Here is a 24,454-nt window from a genome sequence, read left to right on the forward strand (position 1 = left end):
CTCCCAGAAAACACAAACTTATGGAACTGAACCTTAGGTCTCTCTTGCAATACAAGGAGAGCTACAGAATTTTCCTGGTTAACAAATGTTTGAATTTACACATACTTCAGTACTTTACAGTGCTGGCCACACACACTAAAAGCTGCACAGTAAGCTGCAGAATGTTATCTGCTTTACCAGGGCTCCACTGTAATTATTCACGTATTATTTTCCATTGTATAAATGGAAAATAAATGAAGTTAATGTTCTGATATTTTTTTTTATTTTGAAGACTAAGAACTAATGTTATGATCTTGAATTATGATTTACCACCTCTTTTTTCCCTCTTCAGCAGAGGTTTAATTTAGTTTCATTTACCTCATGTGCTTTGAAATATCCCAGAGACGTGAAGCTTCAGCTGCAATAAAAATATTTCTGCTGCGTAATGTAATAAAAAAGGTGACATAAAAAATTAAATAGGTACCTTTCTTTTTGAATGTGTGGAAGTAGGGGTTTCTTGCTTGCACCTCCCAAGAGAATAACCCTTCTTATTTTTATTCTGGAAAACACTTTGGCACTGAGCAGTTTTAGCTGATTTGTTAAAATCATGGAATGTTTTGGAAGGGGCCATAATGATCATTCCAATGCCTTCTCTCATGGGCAGGGACACCTTCCACTAGACCAGGTGGCTCAAGGCCCCTTCCAACCTGGCCTTGAACACTTCCAGGGACGGGGCACCCACAGTTTCTCTGGACAGCCTGCTCCAGCACCTCACCATGCTCACAGGGACATCTCCTAGCAGCTGATCCAAACCTGCCTCTTTGGCATCAGTTTAATGCCATTACTCTGTGTCCTATCCCTCCGTGCCCTTGTGAACAGCCCTTCTCCCACGCTCCTGTACCCTCCGGCTGGAAGGCTGCTGTGAGGAGCCCCAGAGCCTTCTCTCCTCCAGCCTGAATAACCGCAGCTCCCTCAGCTGTCCCCATAGCCGTGCTGCTCCACATCATCCTTGGGTCCCTGCTCTGGAACTGCTTCAAAAGGTCCTCTTGCTTCTTGTGTTGGTAGGCCCAGAGCTGGATGCAGCAATCCAGGGAGGTCTCAAGAGAGCAGAGGGGGAAAATCTCCTCCCTCAACCTGCTGGTCACCATTCCCTGGTACTCACTGGCTGCACTGAGACAGGTGGCCAACGCTTTGCAAGACAAATGTTCCTTCTGTCCAAAATCTGTGCTGTAATACTATGCATAATTAAAGGAAATACATTTTATTGGACTGTGGAAGCGGAGAAGCAAGTAACAACATGCTCTGTGTTTATTTATGTTGAAGTTCAGCTTTGGGTCACCCACTCAGGTGGCCACTTTCAAATCCCAGGCACCTGCAGTGCGCAGACCAGTGTTGGAACAGGTAGGTCCTGGCACAAAGAGAAGAGTCAGTTTTACCTTCACTACTGAGTTGGCATCACCCAAGATTTCATGCCATAACCATGCTACAATCTGCAGCTACCAGCACACTTCTCCTACTGCTGATTTATTTAGATAGTAGTTGCTGGTTTAATAGTATTTAATTAAGTTCAGTACAGTTAAAACCAGCTAAACTTTGGCAGCTGCTCCTGTCATTGCAAATCGAATTTTGTATTGTGGACAGGGGAATCAGGGAAACAAGATGAAAATTATCCCTCTTGCACCACCCCCTGGTACTTGGCAACAAGGAACTTCCCAATGCTGCTGCCCAATCTGAGCTGTCTGTACTAGAATAATATTTTTCAAATGACACACACTCAGTATATTTTGTAAACATCTCTAATGAAGCACAGCCATATGTATGTATGTATGTATGTATGTGCATATTCACACGTGCTCTAATACACACAGATGTGTGTGCATGTTTATATATAAATATACACGCATATTTAGCTGTTAATACCACGGAACAGAAGTGTCTTTCTGAAAGTGATTATTTAATCCCAGACAAAGAGCTTCCTGCAAGAAGATCAGACATATTAACCTTCAATACTTTTGAACTTCTCCCACTGGAACAAGCTTAAATCCCTTCTATATATTGGGTTAAATGAGAAATTTGTTGTCACTGTTTTGAACAATAAAAAAATGGTTGCAAGAATCTGCGTGTGTTCCTGGTGGATCTGTAAGCTCTTTGAAAACAGTTTTCACATATTTTCCAGCAAAGTTGGACAGCCTTGTTCCAGATTCTAACACTACCCTGGGGGGATAAGATGTACAGCATTTGCATTGAGTTCTGCACAGATCCAAGGGAAAACAGACTTGCTCATCCTGGCTGCAAATTTTTAAGAGAGAGGTTGAGCTGCTCCTCGTGCTGTGCATGGGTCAACAGAACCCCTCAGATTTGCAGAGACAGAAGAATGCTCTATGGTTTTTAGGGCTAGGATAAGATGTTTTCCTGAGCTAGTTCAGGATATGCCACAATTCTTCAGTACCTGGTTCTCCATGAAGGTAGGATGATCATGCTGGTGCAACAAAACACGCAGCCCAAAGTTCTTAAAGTGCTGTATTTGCTAAGTTACTTTGTGATACAGTGACATAATACTTCCAGAGATCTTAATCTGTGGAATTATTTTAAACCATATGGTTTGAACCACAAGCTGGTATGAAGCTGGCACCAAAAGAACTAAACAGCGAGCTTCCCTGCAGTTATAAGCACCTATAAAATAATCTGTAAACTTTTAAATTGAGATTTGACAGAAGGCTTGAGCGTACGCCAATTTAAAGTACATAAAAATTCCCTCTGGCTTACATCTGTGAAGATGAGGGAGGATAAGAACAGTCTCAGCTTAGGAATACACGTGAGGAAAGATCACTCTCTGGAAATGCATATTTACTAAATATTGTGAGCTCATCATGAATACTTCAACTCAACAAATAATTGCTGAATCCTCTAATACAGAGGCCAAAGAAAGCTTTGGCAAATGTAAATCTGAACTGATTTAGCTATAGAATCAGATGATTTGAGAACTGATGGCAAAGCTATAAAACACTATAAAACCCATCGGATATCAATGGGCAAGTGAAAATTTTTGCCAGTTGACTTCTTCACCAGCTTCTCACACCTGGGAATTGTTTTAACCTTCTACATTTTCATTTGTTCCTATTACATTTATATATTTTGGGACCTGTGGAATGTCTGTTTCTTTAATCTTGAGAAACTTAGCCCGCAGATATCACACGTGGGAGCTCCATGTGATCCTGGATGTTGAAGGTTCCTGCGCTTTGACAGTTTCTGGCACCTGCCAGAAGTGAGGGTGTTCTGCCCAGTTAGTGAGAACTGATTAAAAGCAGAAACTGAGGTGGGCTTTAACACATAAACAGTGGAGAGTAAGGCAGCAGCATCACTAATGAGGAGTAAGTCCCTTCAGCATCACCAAATCCTCCCAAGGCACTCACAGCACTAGTGGCATTTCCCCCACCACCACTCCTGCACCCAGCACGGTTCCACTCACTATCAACACCTTCCCATGCATTTACAAGGAGTGGGTGGGTGGGGTGGAGTAATAAGATTCTTCCCCACAGTTTAGACCAGGAAGTAGCTGGCAATTTAGCACAGAGGAGTAACTCGATAGTTTATTTAAATGGAACACACTGGAGCTGAGATAAATTAATTTTACTATATTTTCAGTTTTATAACAGATAACACAAAATGTAGTAAACATTTAAAAATGCAAAAATAGTGCAAAATTACTTTTGTGGTAATACAAGACAAATGTTGGCAAACAGCATTTTAAAAGCAACTATAGGAAACAGATCAGGCAAAGCACCAATTTATATAGCATGGCAGAAATGCAACTAATCTACAGGCTTTTCCATGTAAGACAGGAAAAAGATCAGTTACATGCAGTTAAACCTATGAAAGGTGATTAAACCAGAGCATTTGAAAAGTAGCCTTGTATACCAGCTTCCAGACAAAATGTAGATATAATTTGATTTCTTGCTGAGCATATTGCACTAACTTCTTTTATTATTTGTCTTGGTTGGTTTTTTGGGTTTTGTTTTTTTTTTTTCTTTTACTATGTAGGAGAAAATGAAATGTTGCTGAAAAGCTCACTTCATTTTAAAGACTGGCACCATGAAATTAGAGCTATGTTGACAGTCCCCATTCAAGAGAAAAACAAAACAAAACAAAAATTGCCATAGTAGTAGGAAAAATCCAACTTGGAAAAATGAAGTGACATACATAACGTGATTCAAAACCTAAACATTTTAGTTAAATTTTCAAATGCATTAGAGGCTTATTAACCTGAACTGTCTGAAAAAGTTGATGATACATGGATTCACTTGACTGTATTTAACCCTCAAAATTTTTTCCAGAAACATCTACCAATGACAAAGAGCAAAATACACGAAGTTCAGAGATTCTCGAGTATGTTACTGCCCTCTTTGGAACCTGAATGGAGGAAAACACAGAAAAAGTTTACATTGTAGAAGAAAACAAATGGCAACTAAGAACTCTATAGTTAATACAAAGGAAAAAATATTGCTGTATTCCCACATCTGTATTTGCATTCAGTTTACAAAGTTTGGGTTCAGGGCATTCAAATTAAATCTCTGCATTTTTATACCGAACAAGAAAGAGTTCTCTCCATCATAAATAACAGGGCATTATGCACATATATGTACACATATATGCATAAAGGATATTTATCCTTTCTCTTAGATCTTGGCTTTTTAGATTTAAAGCCCTCATAATATCACAGACAGTTGTAGTGTTGGAAGAAGCAACTTCTGTTGCAGAAGTCTATTCACACCTTCTTAACCTTTGGCTGAGGTCAGGCAGTTAAACCACATTCTTAACTCTACAAGAAAGTAAGAGAAGGAATCTTAAAATATCATTCTTTAGCATTTATGAATGGTCAACTATGCAATAAATTAAGTACTAACCTGAATCAATCCCACAGAAATGGAAAATGGACAGGATAACAGAAAAAGATACTACAATAGCAACTCTTTTTTGCGTACTGAGGTACCAGCAACCTACTGATGTACACAGTCTAAAGGGTATTTCTGCTGCTAGATTTGATTGGGATATTTTCTCCCACCATAAAATAAATTGGTTTTTCATTGAAACATGATCTGAATCCTTTTTTTAATGAAGCCAAATATTTTCACTACATAGGAAAGATATTATTTTAGCCCACTATTTCACATGAAGAAAGAATTTCAAAGACAGCTTTTTAAAAATTTTTGTTGAATAACCTTCAAATTAATAAATCCCTAAAATCAATAAATTCCTAAATGTTGGCTTGAAGGATGCACATTTTAGAAGAAACAGTCCAATAGATCTCAGCCCAAAGCTGCTGAGAATTTTTAATATAATTCCAATTGTGTGGATCTCCTACCTTACTATTATATTCACACAATATCCTTTCAGTGATAGCAGTAAATACTTTCAGGTGAAATCCTGCTATTTTTATTGTCTGTGATGAATTTGTATCTCCTCATTTGCTAAATGAAATTTGTCAACTGAAACCAGAGGTAAGTAGTATCTCACTACAACACAAGAGCGGAACAACAGGAAGAGTTTTGCAGATCAGTGGAAAAAGCTTGGAAGCTTCAGAGCTGACATTTTTAATATGTCTGTTCTTCCACCAACAAGTGCAATGCTGCAAATGCTTTTTTAAAAACATCTTTCTGTAGTAGTACATGCTGTGCATTGGAAGCTCTGCTCTTCTGATTTGTCTTAGAAAACAATTTCCCTTTCGCAGTAGTTTGTGAAAATGGTAGGGTGACTTTTATTAGTAAAGAACTAAGCATGGAGACTGTTAGTGTTAGAATCAAATGTTCAGCTTCTTCAAATGTTTAATACATCTCTCACATTTCTTTATTAATACACTCCAACAAAACAAAGAAAAAAATTAGGATTATGCTGTGATTTCCTGGACAAGTCAAGAGGCTGTGTAATTTGGCACACTATGTCATAAAAACTAGCCCTTTTTGCAAGATAATTTTAAAAAATGCTTTTTTTTGGTCATGAATTATAGAGCAAAGTCCTTTTTGCTGACTACATCACTGAATTCCAGTATAAGGACTTCTCACACATAAATCTTGCTACACAGCAAATTGGAAAACTCACACGAAATTCCCAAGTGTTCAAATGAAAACATGAACTCTGAATGCATGTGTAGTACTACATAATAAAGAAATTTAGAGTCCAGCTTTACAGAACCAAAACTGTAGGCAAGAGTCCAACAGCAGAAGTTGTTTTAGCTCTAGTTTTCTTTTTAAATCATCAACACCAATGAAGAACCCTTACCAGTGGGATTCTTGGAAATCATATTTTAAATACTATATGGAAAACACTATTTTCTCTCAGGGTTTTAAGCATTGTCTACCATGATCAACTTGATGCTATGGCATTTAACTCATAAATAAGAAAAAAAATCAGAGCTAAAAAAAGTAAAGTTCTGGCCATTCAAAGAGACACCACTTCTGCTCACCAGTCCTCAGTCAAAGTCACAGACTTTGGACCTGTGGATATCGGTGCTGATCTCTAGAACAGATCACCTCTGAAGGAGGATCATGCCTGGCTTGAAGCAGGAGAGATGAAATGCTAAACCCAGGAATGGAATATGCCAAATACCAAAGCTGAAGGCCAGAAATGGAAAGCTTCCATCCATACCAGAGGCTTTCTTTAGGAAAAGCAGACAACTGATATATTTGTTCACTGGAGGAAATATATCCCAACAAGGAAAGGAAGGACAAAGTGCATCTCTGAGACAAAATGCATATTTGGCTACTTGTTATCACTTCCATCAAAGCTAAAAGCCAGGTTAAAAGATGTACAGTTTATATTTCACATCTTTATTGTTCTGTCTTTCTATATGCTTTCTATAAGATACATTTTTTTGTTGCTGTTCTGTGTGACCATCTTGCTTACATCAATATTTTAATCTGAATAAATATATTTCCAATTACCTCTGAAACAGTTAACTGCATAGGTTACCCTTTCCTGCATGTTTTACTACTGATAACTTGTGATAAGCACTCGGTCCTTCAACCTGGTGAGCTTCTCATACAATGTCCTAATGCTGCATTCTCGATATTCAAAGGAACATTCAAAGGACAAGCTTGTTTTACCCTGCAAGACTATTATTGACAACCACCCACAATGTGGGTTAAAATATCTTGTAACAAAACTAAATTTATTCAGTTTTTATGACAGACAGTTTTGTCCTGTAATTAGATCTTAGCAACACAAGAGCATTTAGACACATTTCTTGTAATGATACCAAATAATATACACAGCTCCACTTTAATGGTTTCTGGTTTTAACTTCAGCTTGCATTCAAGGGAAACTTTGAAGCCCAAAAAGCAGGTTTATTTTAATCTGAGAGAAAAATGAGCCACTCAAAAATGATTTGACAAATTTATGTCAAACTCTAAGTTCTAGGAAATACAAAATGCCTTTTTTTAACATTGCTTGTTTCACAAAAAAAGCACAATGTTTTATTTGCTAGTGTCCTTTGGAATTTAGTTACCTCAGTTACCTCATCAGTTTGCTCTAGAAGCCATTTCTATCATAAAGTGATTCTTTTGTAGACAGCTGATACCATCATCATGATCCAATAGCGCAGGAACTATTACAGGTATATGCAATATTATTTTAATGAAAGAAAATATTTTCAATTTCTAATAAACATACCCAGAGTTTTCTTTCAAGGCTCCAGAACACCTTAAGTAGAAGTTTTACTTCTTTTGGCTCTCTTTAACTTTGAGTAACCTTCTTCTTTCTGCTGACAAAAACAAGACAAACAGAAAAGGGCAAAAGCCAATAACACAGCAATACTAAGCTAAAAGTTCAACTAAAAAAAGTTGTTTCTGAGTGAAATTCTTAGTTGAATAAGAAGCAATTAATAAAAATTTCTGTTTTCCAAGATAAATAATTTGAAGTATGTTTATAAGTACAGCGGTTGAATAATTAGGAACATGGCTACTGTGAAAATACCCTTTACATGTTGGTAACCATGACTTTCAAAACCAACTACCATTTCTGATGATCAGTAGTGACAAAGGCTTATTCTTCAGAGATGTGTTTAGCAGTGTCCCCAATTATCCCCATTATATTTTAATAGGGGAGACAGGAGGAATCAGCCCAATAAGCATCAGAGTCCATCCTGACCCCAATTAACAGACAAGCCTCTTTTCTATTCCTGACACACCAATGAAACTTCCTGAGAGCCTTGCATCCACCTCTCCTGAGTCTAGCAGTGGCAGCACTGCAGTGGCAGTGTGACAGTGAGAACTTGCTGTGTCCTGATGCTTTCCAAAAGTAGCTTGCAGGGCTCAGGCAGGTACCTGTGCTACTCACAGCCTGCCTGGAGAGTGAGGAATGCGTGGGGCACCAGTCACTCCTGACTAGGACAGGGCAGTGCCCCTTCCCCATTCCAACAGTGATGCCAGAGCAGCTACAAGCTCTCCAAGCTTACAAGCCCTGGTGTGTCTGATTCATTCGCTGAGGCAGGCAAAGACTTCATTAGTTCGCATTGTGGTGGAAGTCTCCTCTCAATACCCAGACCCCTGGAGGTGTTATTCCTATAAACAGCTATTTTTAGTTGCTGTTTTTTTTCTCTTTGTGAGAGTGACTCTACTGCTGTAGCACTGCAGTGCTGGACCTGTAACCACTGAGTTGGTTGTGGCCCTGTGGAAGGGCCTTTCCCAGCTGCACTTGGATGGAGCCAGCTCAGAGCAGCTGGGCTGGCGCTTCCCACACTGATTCCTCTCTTCCCTGCTGCAGCTCGAGCTCTGGGGTATGAGTGTGTTCCTGCAGGAGGCCCCTGGGGCTGCTACACTGGCCTTTTCTGATCTGCACGGAGAGCACAGACTGTGTTCCTTTAATTACAGTCAAAACATCCTGAATTGCCTTGTACTTGGCTTTAAAAGCATAACAAAACAAAAAGCAATTCTACAGAATGCTGCTAAATTCAAGTCCTTGAGATGAAAATCTCACAGAGCCACTGAGAATGCCCAGGGTTATATTGGGCAGGACAGAACTTTCACTGGTTACTGTTACCTTTATCCTGGTTAAGGTTAATTTTATCCAGAGAGGTCAGTAAGACTTCTTAGCCTGCCCATTTTAGTTGGAGCATACTAGAAATTTTTAAATATCTTTTTTGTCTCTTAATTCAGGTCCTTCTGGACTGGATTAAGGAGTGTATTTGTGTGTGTGTGTGGGGTTTACCTGTCTTCTTCTGGCACAGCTTTTCTTTACAGATGCTTCCATGTTGCTCTCCTTGACTGGCAAAGTCAGTTTTGAGGTCAGTGTTTCACATGTCAGATACTTGTTCCATGTAATCATCTTAAAGCAGAGAAGTTTATACCTTCATTAGAAAAACACCCCACAACATTTTGAACAAGATCTCTAACTTTTAAAATTACCTACTTTTTCAAAAGGTGCTCTCATCACACGAAGCTGAGATAACCCACCAAATTACATTGTATAGATGGAAAACATGATAAGCCCAAGACATTTCATCCATGTACCCAATATATGGAATACCATCCTTGTAAAGATTACACTGAAATCAGCTGAACTATTTTTTTAATTGAAATGCAGGGAGAAGCACAGAAAAATTAGGCGGTAAAGTACTTCTAGCTGTCACCTAATCATAACTCTTACTCAAAATAGAGCTAACTTAAAAAGATAGACCACCTTGCTTTGGGTCCCATTCAGTGAAGTTCTGAGAATATGGAAGGCTAGCAAACCCAAAAACCTCTCTCTGCAACTTGCTCTAGTAGCTGACTAGCTGGTCTCACACTGAGGATTTTTCCTCATGTCCAGAGGGATTTTTTCCTGTTGCAACTTGTGCTTTTTTTGAAATTGTAATTAAACTTGTATTTGCAAAACTTCCACGTTTGTCTAACAGCACAATGCCTTACACACAACTGCTGTCAGCAATACACAATTGATGAGGTTTGAGATTCCTTCCAGGAGGAAGGAATTATTCCATTAATATGGTCTTATATGAAGAATGAACACCAAAAAAATGTCACCATGTTAACCTCACACAGACCTGGATAAACTGTCTAAAGCAAAGGAAAACTGATTACCCCACTATAAAAATCTCAAATTAAAGAACTGTTTATTTAAAAAAACACAGTAAATCATCTTCCCTTTCAGAAAAAAAAAAAAAAAAAAAAGCAGCAGCAGTGGCTGAAAACATTAAGTTATATGGTAGAATTTTAGAAAACTATATTGATAATGATGGTAGAACATGATGAAAGTCATGCTCTTTATTGCTTAACGTTGTTCTTGAATTTGTGAGAAGCAATGAGAATGATCCCTTTACCTGTTCAAAGTTAGATTTGGAACGATGACTGGTTGTCACAGTAGTACAGTCCTTAGAGTGGTATGCTGCTTTGTTTCCTTCACTTTTGGCCATGCACACTGTATCTTTGAAGACAGATTCATGAATATTTAACCCAGATCCTTTATTTGATGTCTTTGTTTGTTGCAGTGACAAACTGGAAATTGTCATTTCATGATCTAATTTACAAATCTGCAAATGCACTTCCATTGATTGGTGTTGTTTCTCAAGAAATTGAGCAGTATTTTGACTTGTAAACTTTTTCCCCCTTCTTGCACTGGAACTAAAAGATTCATGTGTATTCAGACATGGACTGGTGTCTGATTTCTGAAGCACTGGCCCAAAATTCTTAAGAAAGAATGGAGAATTTGCCTTTTTGTGATTGACTTCACGCGGATTCCCACCTGAAGCTGAGTTTTCAGAAAAATCAGAGTTAACCATTTGTCCACTAGACTGGGTTTTCCATTGGAATATGGGTGTACCATGTTTTGTGTGTGTCTTCATGTTCTTTACCTGAAGCATGCTGCTGTCAGTAGAAGTTTTGACTGACATATTTTGAATGTGCTTGAAAATCTGAGTTATGCTGGATTTGTGCACAGTTGGCATAGAAGACGAAACACCCACACTTTTTATTGGTGAATGCCTTTCAGCATTTTCCTTCCTATCTGTTTGATTTTTGATCTTTCCATTCATTTGCATCAACTTTCCTTTGAAAATTGGTATAATTTTGCTGACTTTTGGAAGCGTGGCTTCAAAGGCTGAGTTTACAGGTGTTCCTAAAGATTTTGCAGTTGGTAACTGTGGAACGCCTGGCATTTGCTTATTGCTCATTGATTTCTCTGCTGCTTCAATGCTAACCCCTCCTGTACTCGAAAAACTGCTACTGCTACTCGACAAATTGCTTGTTCCAGGCTCTTTGATCAAATACTCCATCCAGTGGCTATTTTCCGTACTGCACGGTGGAGAAATTTCACGTAAAGTAGGTTTTCTTGGAGGAGCCTGCGTTAGAGATGCTGCACAAACCATCTCACCGTCCAATTTCGTATGCTTAGGTTTTATTTCCTGCAACACATCAAGAGCTGCTAAATTGAATAAACTGTATTTAACGATCTAATAGTGCCACCTAATGCACTGCTATATGGTATCAACTGAATAGACATCACAACATATAAGAATAAAATGTTGTGTTTTGGAGTGGAATATTTTAAAACAATATTTAGTTGTCACTATAAATTAAGGGGTTTTTTTTTATCCTCCCCGAGTTGTTTACACACTCTGCTAGAATATCGTATTTCTCAAAAGGAAAGACTTAAATTACACTAATTATCTTGGTTTAGTGCTTTCCAACTGGATAATGTCTACTCCTTTTGAGGAGTTCTACAGAGGGTTTGACTGACAGGGCTTCTCATCTCTTAAGACTTCTAAGAGCATCTGTATTCTGAGCAAAAGACAGTTTGGATGTCTATAAAACTGCAGATGACACAGAGGACCCATTCTACCTTTGATCACTGGAGAGACATAAACAGAATCTGCTTTCTGAAAGAGGATTATAGTATTTTAGAACCTCTGCAACTTCTGTCACTCTTATTTGTTTAGAATTAATTACTTAGTTTCTTCTTTCACACACTACTACCAAAGAAATTTGAGCCTTAGCCTTCGTCACTACCTCCAAATATAGGAGTTTTGATTACTTGTCTCCTTTTCATCACCAGATCTGGAGTAAATCTTACACCTTGAGTGTTTTAAAATGCTTATGTCCACACAGTCCTCTTTTTATTTTTAAATAAATTGTAATACTGCTACTCTTCTGGTAATAATAATAGAATCATGATTGTTTTGGATTGGAAGGGACCTGACAGATCATCTAGTTCCAGCCACACTGCCACAACGTTGACCAGACCACGTTGCTCAAAGCCCCATCCAGCCTGGCCTTGAACAATTTCAGAGATGGAGAATCTACATCTTTAGGCAACTTGTTCCAGTGCCTCACCTGTTATTATTGTTGTTTTTACTGTTGTTTCTATTACTATGGAAGAGATTTGAGAAAGTTCTGGATATCCAAATGTAAAAAAAAAAAAAAAATCTACGGAATTGCAAATACTGATAGCAAGTAATTTACACCAAGTCCATTTTTAAAATGTATTTATAACTTTATAAGGTTAATAACAACTTTACAATGGCAAATGCTGTAGCTTTTACTTACATGATAATTAAAAGTTACAGGATTGATAGTTTGTTTTGAAAAGCATAGTTATATGCTCTTACTGTGCTCTGAATATGATAAAGACCACTTCATGCAATGAAAAAGTATGTGCCATTAATATATTTATAAAGAAAGCCTTACATGCACTGAAGCCCTGGAGAGTTCCTTTGTAGCATAAAGTGCTTTACTTGTCATCTTTACTGGAAATCCACACAGCTGTGAAAAATTGCTCTTCATGTCAGAAAGAAAAGAGCTCACTACACTTTCTGCATCTGTTCTGGGGAAATACTGCACTGGCTGACGTCGGATGCAATTTAAAGGGTACCTGAGAAAGTGTTCAAGGATACGTAACAAGTTTCTCTATATTTCTATAATTATTAATAATTCTTTTGAGAAGAAATCATAAGTTTGTCTAAATGTTGGGTTTTTTTACAAGGTGAACAAAATCACTTGATTCCTTATGGGCCTGAAGTTTATAAAGTTACAGGACTTCAGCACAATTATACTACGCTAACCTATAACAGCAAAGATTAATCAATATAAGTAACTCTTAGTCTAGTGTTTCCTGGCAGGAAAATTCTCTTTAAAAGCAATTTTTGTTGGTCACATTTTTACACAATTTGACTTTCTTTTACACCACTCCCTTTTACATCACATTTAAAGTGGCATTATCACATTTATGGAAGCCATGAAATAAATCGCTCTATTTGACTTCTGATTATTCAATACTGGGACAGAGACTTGACTAAACATTTTGTTTCAATTTTTCTATTAAAACACATCTCTACTGACTGCTGTGAAATTATGAAAGAAGGAACTTTTGGCACACTCAAAAATAAAAAGCATACCCTTGCTAGAATTGTAGGAGAGGAAACATAACATATATGTTCTGAAAGGATACGTGAAGAATCTTTCCCCTATTGGTTTGAAGTAAACACTCAAGTATATTTTTGTCTCTTCAAGATCCTCAGGAAGAATATATCCATACTTAGATAAACCAAACAAAAACAGGTATTATAAGGACAAACTCAATAGGCAAACAAAAAAGGGAGGGAAAAAACTGAAAGCAGTGTATGTGTTTTTTACCAGACTCTTCCAGTGCATCTGAAAATCCTTATATGAACGGAAAGGAGATTCTGGAGGAATTATGTGGCTAATGTTTATGATTTGATCCATTTTCATGCTGTGAACAGATAAAGAAGGGCTGCTTAGAAAGGTTGTCATAAAATCCAGTTGAAAATATACTGGTTTTTTTGGAGGAAAAAAATATCTTATTTTTGGCATTCAAAGTATTTAGAGATTATTTTTATGTTTTGAGGACTAATACCTTTAGCTCACAAGTTTATGACATAACAATTTCAATATTTTCTGAAGTATGGTAAAGAATAAAGTGACAACTACAAGTGACATTTCTCTTCAAAACTCGCTAGCAGTGAATGTAGAATAAAAGGAAATATCATTATTACTTCTCCTATATTTCATAATGAAAGATATTAGATAAAAATGAAGGTAGTTCATGGCAAAGGTTGAAATACTTTTTCTTTAAATTGATTTTCTGGTAAAATTGTATTTGAAAAAAACCTGATGCTCTTGCATACCATAAAAGTATCACAAAGATTAGTAAATTGAAATAGTATTTAAATGTGTAATTTATGATTTGTTGATTAATTTTTCTTATTTTCCTTAACAATGAGATAATAAAAAGAAAAAATGCCTGAATTTAAAACAGATTGTAAAACAGAAGAGTTCTTATCATTAGCATCAAATTCAGAATTTGTAGGGCAAACATTTCAAGAAATGTTTATTTCTGCTGAAATGTGAACAGATTCCTACCTTGGCAAAACATAGCACCAGTTACTTAGTATGGAATGTTGCTGAATAACTGTGTTTTCATTGCTGTCAAACAGTTTTACGATATTTGCCGAAATATCAAAATCTCCCAGCTTAAAACAGAAAAGAAAGTTTATTTGCAAATAATTCTACAGCAGTACAAATTTAAAATCTTCAAGAATAATTGTGTATCACGATACACTGAAACTTGATATATTATCATTCTTTCATCAGCACTCAAAAATTGATTATTTCAGAGGATATTCCTGTCATCAAATTGCACACTACCTTATGTTAGAGCTTACACTTCCACAAGCCATGCAAGTACAAGGTTTAAAGTCTATTGAAATCAAAGAGATTAAAACTTTATATGAAATGGTTTAATGAGAGTATAGAAGGAATTTCTCAAACTGAGAGCTGTCTCACTTCAACACGCATTTTTAAAAAGTTCAAATCAGATACCCATGCTCGACATTATAGTAACTGCGTGTGTCACTTTGTCTAAACATGTGCAAGTATCCAAGGAACAGAATTAATGGAACATGCAGTTTCATCCTCTGAGAAATCAAAAACCACCACACTTTTTCACAATGTCTGAATTTGACTGTAGGGAACAACAAAAGACAAGAAATTTGAGAAACATTTTATCTTTCTATAATCTATGAGGGTTTGCATTTATTCACTGAGAAGAAAATCTGGCCATTTCTGTTTTAGAAAAGTATTGAAAGGATCAATCTGGTAATAAAGCCACATCATGATCTTTTCCATCATTGGTCTATATAATTTGAGAACTGGCTTCTTATAGATAGCTTTAATATTCATGCTGTCCCAAGCAGATCTCAGAAGAAATCCTGTTTTTCTATTTCAACAAAAAAAGAGCTTGGATCAGAAATATGTATTTTAGAAGAAAGCAGCAAACCTGACAAATACGCCCTGCATGTATGGATATACTCACCACAGGTGGCATGGCTGTCAGAAAGGATAATAAGTTTTCAACCTCAACTGTGTTGTCTTAAACAATGAATAAATTAAACTTACAAGCAGCATAGTCCCAGCTGCTCCAATATTTTGGAAGCTGTATAGAAATTAAGCAGATTTCATAATAACTATATAAAAGGACCTTGAACATGGCGCCAACAACTTACCTGTAGTTGCTCTGTTTTTACTCAAAACTGTCTGTGTACTGCAGTGTGACTGAAAGCTTTCTAGAAAACACTGCTAGAAGGAAATCTAGAGTCACAAAGACCCCTCAGTGCTATATTGTGTTAGCATTTTTGAAAGCATTTTGAATCTCAGTTTTACACTTGCTAGAATGCATCAATACAGATACAATATGGATTTTATGCTTTTATAACATGTGCAGATAGTCAGGGAATATGGTTAATGTCTCAATGCAATCAGAAATAAGCATTTCTATGCCCATCATGCTAACTGGAAGTCACCTAACAGAAAAGAAGACAAGGATCAATAAAACAAACACAGTCATAGAAAATATAACAGGCTTATACCTCAGGGGGTGGCAGCCGAATTGAGCAAGGCTCCACACTGATGCAAAGCTGTCTCTCTGACACATTGAGGTCTATAACTAAATTTAAAAAAAAAAAAAAGCACAATGCCCTATTTTGAATTACAGCTCATCTCTTAGACAGAAAGCTTACCCAAATATTTATTTAAGGTAATTGTTAGTCAAAATGCTCTGTTTGAAAATCAAAAGGCTAGACTTTCTCAGCACAGAAATTAAAATTAGGTGCATTTTAACTGTGAAAAATAAAAATAATAATGAATTAGTGTCATACAGTAATTCAGAAACTCAAAGCTGGCTGTGCAACTGTGTGCTTGATCCTCATATCCTTGACAAACAAACACCCATTTTCAAAGCAAATGTAGTTCATATAACCATTTGCTGCACTGACTCATTCAGCACAGTATTTTCCATCCAGGAGCTGTCAATAGGAAAGACTAAATGAGCAAGGCAAGCATTTATGGACACACCTCCAAAACTTTCACTCAGTTCTGGGTTCTTCAGCATATATCTCTGCTATAGATTTAGGCTCCAATATTGCCAAATATAATCTTAACTTTTATGCTGGAATAAAAATATTACTTTGTAATTTTTGCAATAGCTAACCAGCATGCTTTGTGACTTTTGTGAACAGCAAACAGTACGTACTGGACAGTCACCACAGCTCGTTTTCCTATCTATTATTATGGAACTTTCACATCACTTGCAAGACTCTTAATTTAAGGCAAGTGAATTTAATTGCAATAATTATAACTTCAAAATGGCAAATGTCAGTCTATGGCTGTAGATTAATAGTATAAAAATTATCTTCTTTGTGAGTAATTTTTCAGTTGAGCTGACAACTATTACAGGCAGAACATTACCTGCCACCAAGAGTATTTTGACAGAAGTAATTTCAGAATGAAAACCAAAGACTCTGAGCTGGTAATACCAAGATTGTGGCAGTAGGAAAGTGCTTAACTTTACCCTGCTCTCTCAACTTTACCATTAACAGAATATTGTACTTACCAACAGCATTTTGCCTTCCTGAATGAGACAAAAAGTCTTTCCCTTAATAAATAGAATAGACAGACATTATTTTCTAAACCACATGTCTAAAATCTTGATGTGGAAAAAAAAAAAAAAGAGAGAGAAAAGGAGAAACCACAGTTTTGTTTGTGTCTATCACAAATGCTGAAAGTGTATTCCTTTTTAGGAGATAAAATCCCCTCTATCAATTAACTTTTCACTGACTCATTAACATCTATAAGAAAGAGAGATATGTAAAGGTATATTAGTAGGCAGCAATCTATACGCCATTTTTTCCTCCTAATCCTCTACTTCAGCCTCTACTCCTGAATCAGCTGATTTCAATCTCATACCCCTATATTTTGAAGATACTGAGAACAGGATACTGTTGTTGTTGTGGCTGTAAATAAGATAACACATGCACACTTTTATCAGCACATATTTGAAATTATGTATACAATTGCTCTAATTATTATGAGCACACTACAGTTTTTTATACTTTGGTAATTCACATTTATACTACACAGTTATTGTAAATTTAGGCTGCCACACACAGGAGTTAGCAGAGATGTCAGGCAAAGCAACTATGATCCAAAAGAGACAGAGCTTGGTAGAAGAAGAGGGTCTGACAGAAAACTATTTAATTCTGTTTAGAAGAGCCTACAAATCCTGTGCAGAAGTGTCACTGCTGAAAGCATGAGTCAAAAAAAACAGCCACATTTTTAGAAGATGTTCTCTGTCCAGCAATATTTGTTTTCATCTGGTACATTGCATTCACTTGACATAATTATTCGATCTATTACAAAGATAAAGAAGAAGATGAAAATGTGAATGGCATGTCCATTCAGAATATTAACTTGAGTCATTTAACTTGGATAACAAAATGACAAAAATTCAAATAAAGAAAAAAGTAATATTATAATGGAATGAAACAATTTATTGTTAATGGATGAAACAATTATGGAATTTAAATGATGGAAAACAAATGCTACAATAAAGAACTGAAAACTAAATCACTGATCCCTGACCGAATTGAGTCAAATACCTTGCACCAAGAGATGACCAGCTTTGTTCCATCTGGGTGCAAGCCTGGCTGTAAGTGTGTAGGAGAGACAGGTTTGGAGAAGGGCTGGAGTAACTGTTTGTGGTGCTTCCAGCTAATAAAACAGTGACAAAAAGAAACATACATTTTTAATAATTTAACAGATTTTTTTAAAGGCTTCAGTCAAAATTTAAGCAAATATACTGCAACTTCATCTTGGAGCCAAACTCTAGTATATGCCACACATGTTTACCTTTCATCTACTTCGCTTCAAGAAGAAGGTAGCACAGTACTTGATGTCGGCATTTGGATTTCATGTGCCATTAAAGTGAGGTGCATGACAGTTCCTAGAATGCTTTCACAGGGCTGATAATAGACTTGGGGAAAAGATTAATTGAACCCTCTGGAGTACTATATTAGATATGCAACTCCCTCCAGGCAAAGCTGACATTACCTCTGCTGTCAGAGTCAAGACCAGACACATTTTCTGGCAATCACAGTAGATAAATGCAGCTTGCTCATCCTACAGTTCTACTTGATTGCCTGTCTTGAAGAGTTTTCTCTTGATCATCAGCGCTAGTCAAGAAACTAACTACAGCAGGTTAAAAAGAGTTAAGTAATACACCTCCAGAAGAATGTTTCTAATGAATCCTGCAAGGAACTGCTTGGTGTTGAAAAACCTAACAATGACACATCACCTACACACAACTACATAAAGCAGTTCTCTTAGGTAAGCATATTACAATAATGTATGTCTTACTAATCTGCATATGCATTTGCACTACTTGGAACAAATTAAGGTACAGCCAGCTGGCTGTGCACATGAAGAGAGCTACTGGCTTTGGCTACAATCAGTCTTCTGACTCACCAATTTTAGTGCATCCACACGTACATTCATAAACTCCATAGATGTTGCATACTAGAAGATAGTAAATTATACGCATAATGGTCTAAAATTATATCAGCTGCTAAGCTGAGGGGTTCCATTTCTTCTCTATGCCTTTGTTTGGTTTCCCTGAGACTGTCCTGTACAGGCTGGGTAAACCCAAAGGTGAATGGATTTCAGTTCAGCTGCCTGAACATTCCTGCTGGATGAAGGGCATGACACCAGCAGGAGAGCTGCAGGTCTGTGGCCCAAAGGTTGTCTCAAGATCAGTCCCCAATGCCTCTGAGCAGGACCATGATGCCACTTCAGCAGAGAAATCTAGAGGTATTGATCACAAACTTGTTAAAACTATTGAGTCTGACAAAGTATATTTACCATGCCCAATTCACAGGACACGTTTTGTCTATGGGGCGGAATTACTAACCCTGAAACTCGGCTTCTGTAGTGCAAAGTGCAGGGCCTATGAAAAACACTTCTGGCAACAGCAATTGCAGACAAGTGTAACAGCCTAAAGAACTCTGTCATATTTCAGCACTTACAGCAGCTCCATGTCTCTCTACATAGGCTTGACATATTCCTGATTCGTAAAATGGTATCTAAAAATAACAATAAAAAATAAATCAAGGTTTTGGCATTAAGCATAGATTAAATTCTGGTATGACAGTAACTTTGCCTTTGAAAATCATGCAAGGGGAGAGTTAAGCAAACACTTTATCCTATGTTTTAAAGGAGAAAACTAAAATCAACTCAGGTATTTGTCATCATGCAATCTCATTTCTAGCTAAAGATACATTCACAAGCAAGACAAGTGAGCCAAATACTGCCCAAAACAAAGCTGCAGCACTCTGCACCTGCTTCTCCTCTTGTGAATTGGGTGGTACCTTACCAATTGAATTCATTTCATCCCACAGATTGGTTCACCATCTGAAAAGGCCATTTCATCAAAAAAGTAAAGGACTTAAGTTGTCCTACACCACTAATGCACAAAAAAAAGAGCCTGCTTTAAGTGAAATATTTTTACTTATCCTTGCTCCTTAAACAAAACACTTCTTAGAGAAACATAACATGTATGTGTGACAAATACAATTGACCCCTAGCCATACATGACTGACCAAGAAGCAACAGGCCTCACATCTTTCGGATGAACTTGCAAGCTGGAAAGTCCCTGGCTACAAAGGAGTGAAGGTGTCTTGAAAAATATTTCAAAAGGTGTTTTCGAAACCCAAAAGTACAAGATAACCAAAGTACAGAAAGAGCTATCAGCACTAAATCAAAGACATCTGTCTTGCCTATACTATTGATAAAGAGCCAACTACTTCACCCTTTAATTATTAAAATAAGGATGGGCCCAATCTGAGCACTCCCTGAATGCCAGATTGTACAACAGCTGGCCTGCATGGCAGGTGACTCTTTTCTGAGCAGGAACTCTTCTCAAGTTTAAAGATTCCATAGTGGAAATTAAGAGAACCTTCCTTAAAAAAGGTCAAAAGACCCCTTACCTGTGATCTGCAGTTAGTGACTGGAAGCATGCTGAATTCATGCTATGAAGAATTACTAATCCATGCAGCTACTCAGATACTATAAACATTGTAGGGATAATTCCATTAGGCATGAACTGTTGACCAAGTCTGAGACAAAGATTGGATACAGCCACACATAGGCTCCAAAAAAGAATTCCAGAAAGGGATCCACTCTGAACCTCATGTCTCCACAGAACTTGACATCTCTTTACTCTTTGCACCTCTGGTCTCTCTCTGAGTCATTCTAACTCAGTTTTCCTTTTCATGGTTTTTCCATGCGTAATTATTAAGGTAAACCTTGGCATCAAACTTGCTGTTTTATGAATAGGAACACTGTTAAAACCTTGCTAACCTAACAGAACACTGTTAAAACCTTGCTAAATTCCATCAGACCCATCAAACTCTGCCAAATTATTATTTTACCTCAATAAAACATAGTGCTGCTTCTCTCTTTTGAGTGAGGTGCACTCTGCTCATCTGCAGCAGTTTGTAACTACAGATACTTATTTACACAGTGATACTGACCGCCATCACAACCGAAATTTGATTCAGTGTCCCCATAACAGGTGCAGAAAGGATCTCTTGATACAGGAATAATAATTGTCTATGAAAAAGGTGAGAAAGAAATTAAAAATGTTTTATTTTCTCAGCTTATATTTGTTTTCCTTCCATTTTGCAAACACAATACATTCCATTTTAATCAGTTTCAACTGTCTCAGTATAATAAATTGGATTAGTCCAAGTTACTGGCTCTAGATTACCCACAATGGTCTAAGACAAAGATTACAGGCCTTTGGCACACAAATGGAGCTATCCAAAAGTGTTCCTTTTGGCAGAATTTCTCATTTCTCCCCTTTTCTTTTAAAGAGAATAACATAATGCTTGGTGAATGCTTAAGAATCTGCTTTCCAAATAGTCTTTCCACTTAGTCTCTACCTATATGAAGCATCCCAACTTTGCAGATAAACACAGATTAATTTTAACGATTCACTAATTTGAAGTATGTGGATTCATTAGTTTTAGCCTATGAAATTTAAAACATAAATAGAAATTTTGGTTTTGTTCCCCAATAGCAAGCAAGTCCCCTGCCCAAGAAAAAAAAAAGCTATTTTAAACAATTTTGTACTCTTGCCACTGAGCCACTGATAAGAATTTTGCTGATTTTATTACAGTTAATTCTAGTATGGCTAATAAAATATTTGAATAACAACCACTAGTAATTTCTGGAAATAATAGTCCTCAAAACTCTTTACCTGCAAGTCTTTATCTGTGTACTCCTTGACTCAGCTTCTGGTATCTGAGAACTCAGTGTTACTGTAGCAGCACAGAGTTTGTGCAGCTCAGGCAGACTGACAAAGAACAGAGACTGGTGTCTGGTGCTATTCATGGTATGTTGTTGATTGCCCTCATGCAACACCTGGGTATTATAATAAAAAAATAAATAATTTTTGTAAAGCTGGTAGGTGTTTGTTTACAGAACTTTATATGTTATTAGGTAAATGAATAATCAATTATCTCTTGATTAAGAATATAGAGAAAATATAACGTGATTTGGTCAGATAAAACTGCTGAATATCCTTTTTGTATATATAATGCATTATACTTGAAAAAATAATTATTTGCAAGAGCCAAAATATTCAGAGTAAATACAAGGACAAAAGAATACAGAGTACATGTATGATCCTTGCCATATTAACTGAGCACATACAATGGAATTCTGTTATTTTTGGAACTTCACAAAAAACACTGAAAAGAACCCAAAGAACCAGAATTTCAGACTAAGAATATGATTCTTTGATGCAGTACTAAGAAATTACATGTGAATGGGAATAACATGAAGTCACATTACCCATCTTGCTGAGTGCCTGTGGTGTGCTCCTTTGCCCTGCAGCACAGGCCAGGCACAGTGTAATGTTCATATAATATTCATGAGAGAAAAAAGAAAATCTAATATTTCATTACTTGAAGAAAAATACACCTTTTAACTGTAGCATCTTTTTCAATCAAAGTATTTCAAAGAAAGACAGGTAGCGAGAAAGCCAGGAACGAATACTGCACACCAGAAAAAACTGGTTTAATATTTCTTCCCTTTCCAAACCCTAAAACAATTTTAGGAAATTATCTCACCAGCACAGTGAGGACAGCAATAAATATTTTGATCCCAAATTTTATGAACTCACCAGGTACTCACCTGAAAAGCAATTTTGTAAATTGTGATAAAACAATTATGAACTGGAAGCATATTTTGAGAAACAATGTCAAAGATAACTTTGCTGTTCTGATTTTGCTTTGCTTTCTTTACAGTGTAACAATTTAAACAGATTAACCTCCATCATATCCAAGAAAAATCAGAAGATGAGTGTTTTATAACTGTCATTTAAAATAAAATAAACCTTTTTTCTTTCTTATCCTTAAAGGAAAACACATTTCAAATTTTTTTCGGCAGTCCTGAAAAGCAGGGTTTTTTTTAAATGCCAGCCAAAACTATCACTTCATCAGAGAATTCCAAAAGCCTCAGCTCAAGGGAAAGCTCAGTTTTAAACAAATGAGAAAAAATCTCATCCTTTTGCAACCATGGAAAAGAAAGCCTGAGTCTGAGGCTTTCATAATATTTATTGGGGGTTTTTGTGGCAGAGATGTTGAAAACACATGCTGCAATGCCCCAGAGCCCTGCTTGCTGTTTGAGGATGACTCCCCTGTGGAAACAACTAGCTGTATTAAGCCTAAGTTAAATCTTCCCAGACATCTTAAAAGCTAATGGGACAGGGCAGAAGCAAAAGGCTTCTCCCTTCAGGGGAGAGGATAAAGAGAAAAGTAGCAGTTAACACGAACTGCCAATTAAGAAAGAACTACTGGTTATAAATCCTCGGAAATGAACACAACCGCCCTCTGAACAAGAGGACTTTACATGTGAGGGAGAAATCGGACTTTTACATGCCAATAATCAAAGCACGTGAACTCGAAACCTGAGCTCCTGCTAAACTGAACAGAACATCAGTCAGGGAATGGCTATCCCTGTCTTTTCTGCCTGAACAGGCAACTAAAGCCCAGAGCTCGGCAGCAGTATTTGCAATTTTCAGTAACAACCTGGAAGTCGGAGTGAAGAACCTCCTTCTCAAAGCTGGGAACAACACCCATGGGAGGGAGAGTAGCTACTCTTACTGTCGGGCTGACTGAAAAGTTGAGGCGGGATCTGAAGATGGTGGTGACATTCAAAGAAGCACACAGCTGTCCTGCACTCAGGCTCGGGGAGCAGAAGTTAAGCACCAGTTTTCAGGAAGGGTGACACGTCACGCTGGGTAAGCTTTATGCTACAAAAAAAAAAACCCTCCACAAATCCAGCCTATAATCATGCCTCAATGTGTCCATGGGGTTATTGCTGCTGAGGCATCCAAGTTGTGTTGGCCGTGACGGTGGGATATGGGGACCCATACTGAAATACAGACAAAGCCATCACACGCATCTGAGATCAGAGCAAAGGAAACATATTTTACCTCAGCCAAAACTGCAGGGAAACAGGATGCTGGACTGGTGAGAGAGCCTCACCGAGAGAAGGGGAAGGCACTGCTCCCTGTGCCCTCAGCCCACCTGGCAGCCAAGCAGGGCAGTGCCACAGGGAAGCCTCGCTCCAAGCCCCGCGGGGGAGCTCTCCCGAGGCGGGGCGAGGGACTCGTTAGCCAGCCGGGAGGTTTAGAGGAGCTGTGTGGAAGCACCTGTGGCAGGGGCGCTCCCGCCGGGATCGCCTCACGGTCTGCGCGGGAAAAGCGGCCGCGGCCGCCTCCCGCCTTCGAGCACTGCCCCCTGCGGGATCAGCGAGGGTGTGGGACTTCCCGGGCAGCCCCTGCCTGCTGGGACACCGCCAGGAGAGGCAGGGCGTTCGGGCGGTCACAGCGTCGGGCAGAGCCCCGGCAGAGCCGCGCTGTGTCCGGGTGTAACTCAGCCCGCGCTCGGCGCCACGCGTGCCCATGGCACGGGCGCTTTAGCCGGGCACAGGCAGCTCTTCGCCGAGCCGGGGCGCCAGCCGGCTTTACCACAGCGGAATGAGGATAATTGAGCTGAGATGTTAGGAAAAAAAACCTTTATTGCGAGGGTGCTGAGGCACTGGAACAGGCTGCCCAGGGAGCCTGAATCACAGCT

The 24,454-nt window shown here is 37.9% G+C and overlaps 1 protein-coding gene across 1 annotated transcript; it reads right to left on the bottom strand.

The window, feature by feature from the left end:
* Window positions 1-3,378: 3,378 nt before the first annotated feature.
* On the bottom strand, window positions 3,379-22,551 carry C2H18orf63 (chromosome 2 C18orf63 homolog). The gene is made up of 14 exons (XM_072924464.1): window positions 21,571-22,551; window positions 20,843-20,921; window positions 19,337-19,393; window positions 17,915-18,026; window positions 16,870-16,911; window positions 15,848-15,924; window positions 14,343-14,452; window positions 13,596-13,692; window positions 13,411-13,496; window positions 12,651-12,834; window positions 10,289-11,368; window positions 9,181-9,297; window positions 7,645-7,732; window positions 3,379-4,389 (listed from the first exon to the last, which is right to left on the bottom strand). Exons 1-13 carry the CDS (start codon window positions 21,702-21,704, stop codon window positions 7,676-7,678), a joined length of 2,232 nt encoding a protein of 743 aa, XP_072780565.1. The 5' UTR covers window positions 21,705-22,551; the 3' UTR covers window positions 3,379-4,389; window positions 7,645-7,675.
* Between the last annotated feature and the right edge of the window lie 1,903 nt (window positions 22,552-24,454).

The sequence above is a fragment of the Taeniopygia guttata genome, chromosome 2, assembly GCF_048771995.1.
Source record: "Taeniopygia guttata chromosome 2, bTaeGut7.mat, whole genome shotgun sequence".
NCBI classification, from domain to species: domain Eukaryota; kingdom Metazoa; phylum Chordata; class Aves; order Passeriformes; family Estrildidae; genus Taeniopygia; species Taeniopygia guttata.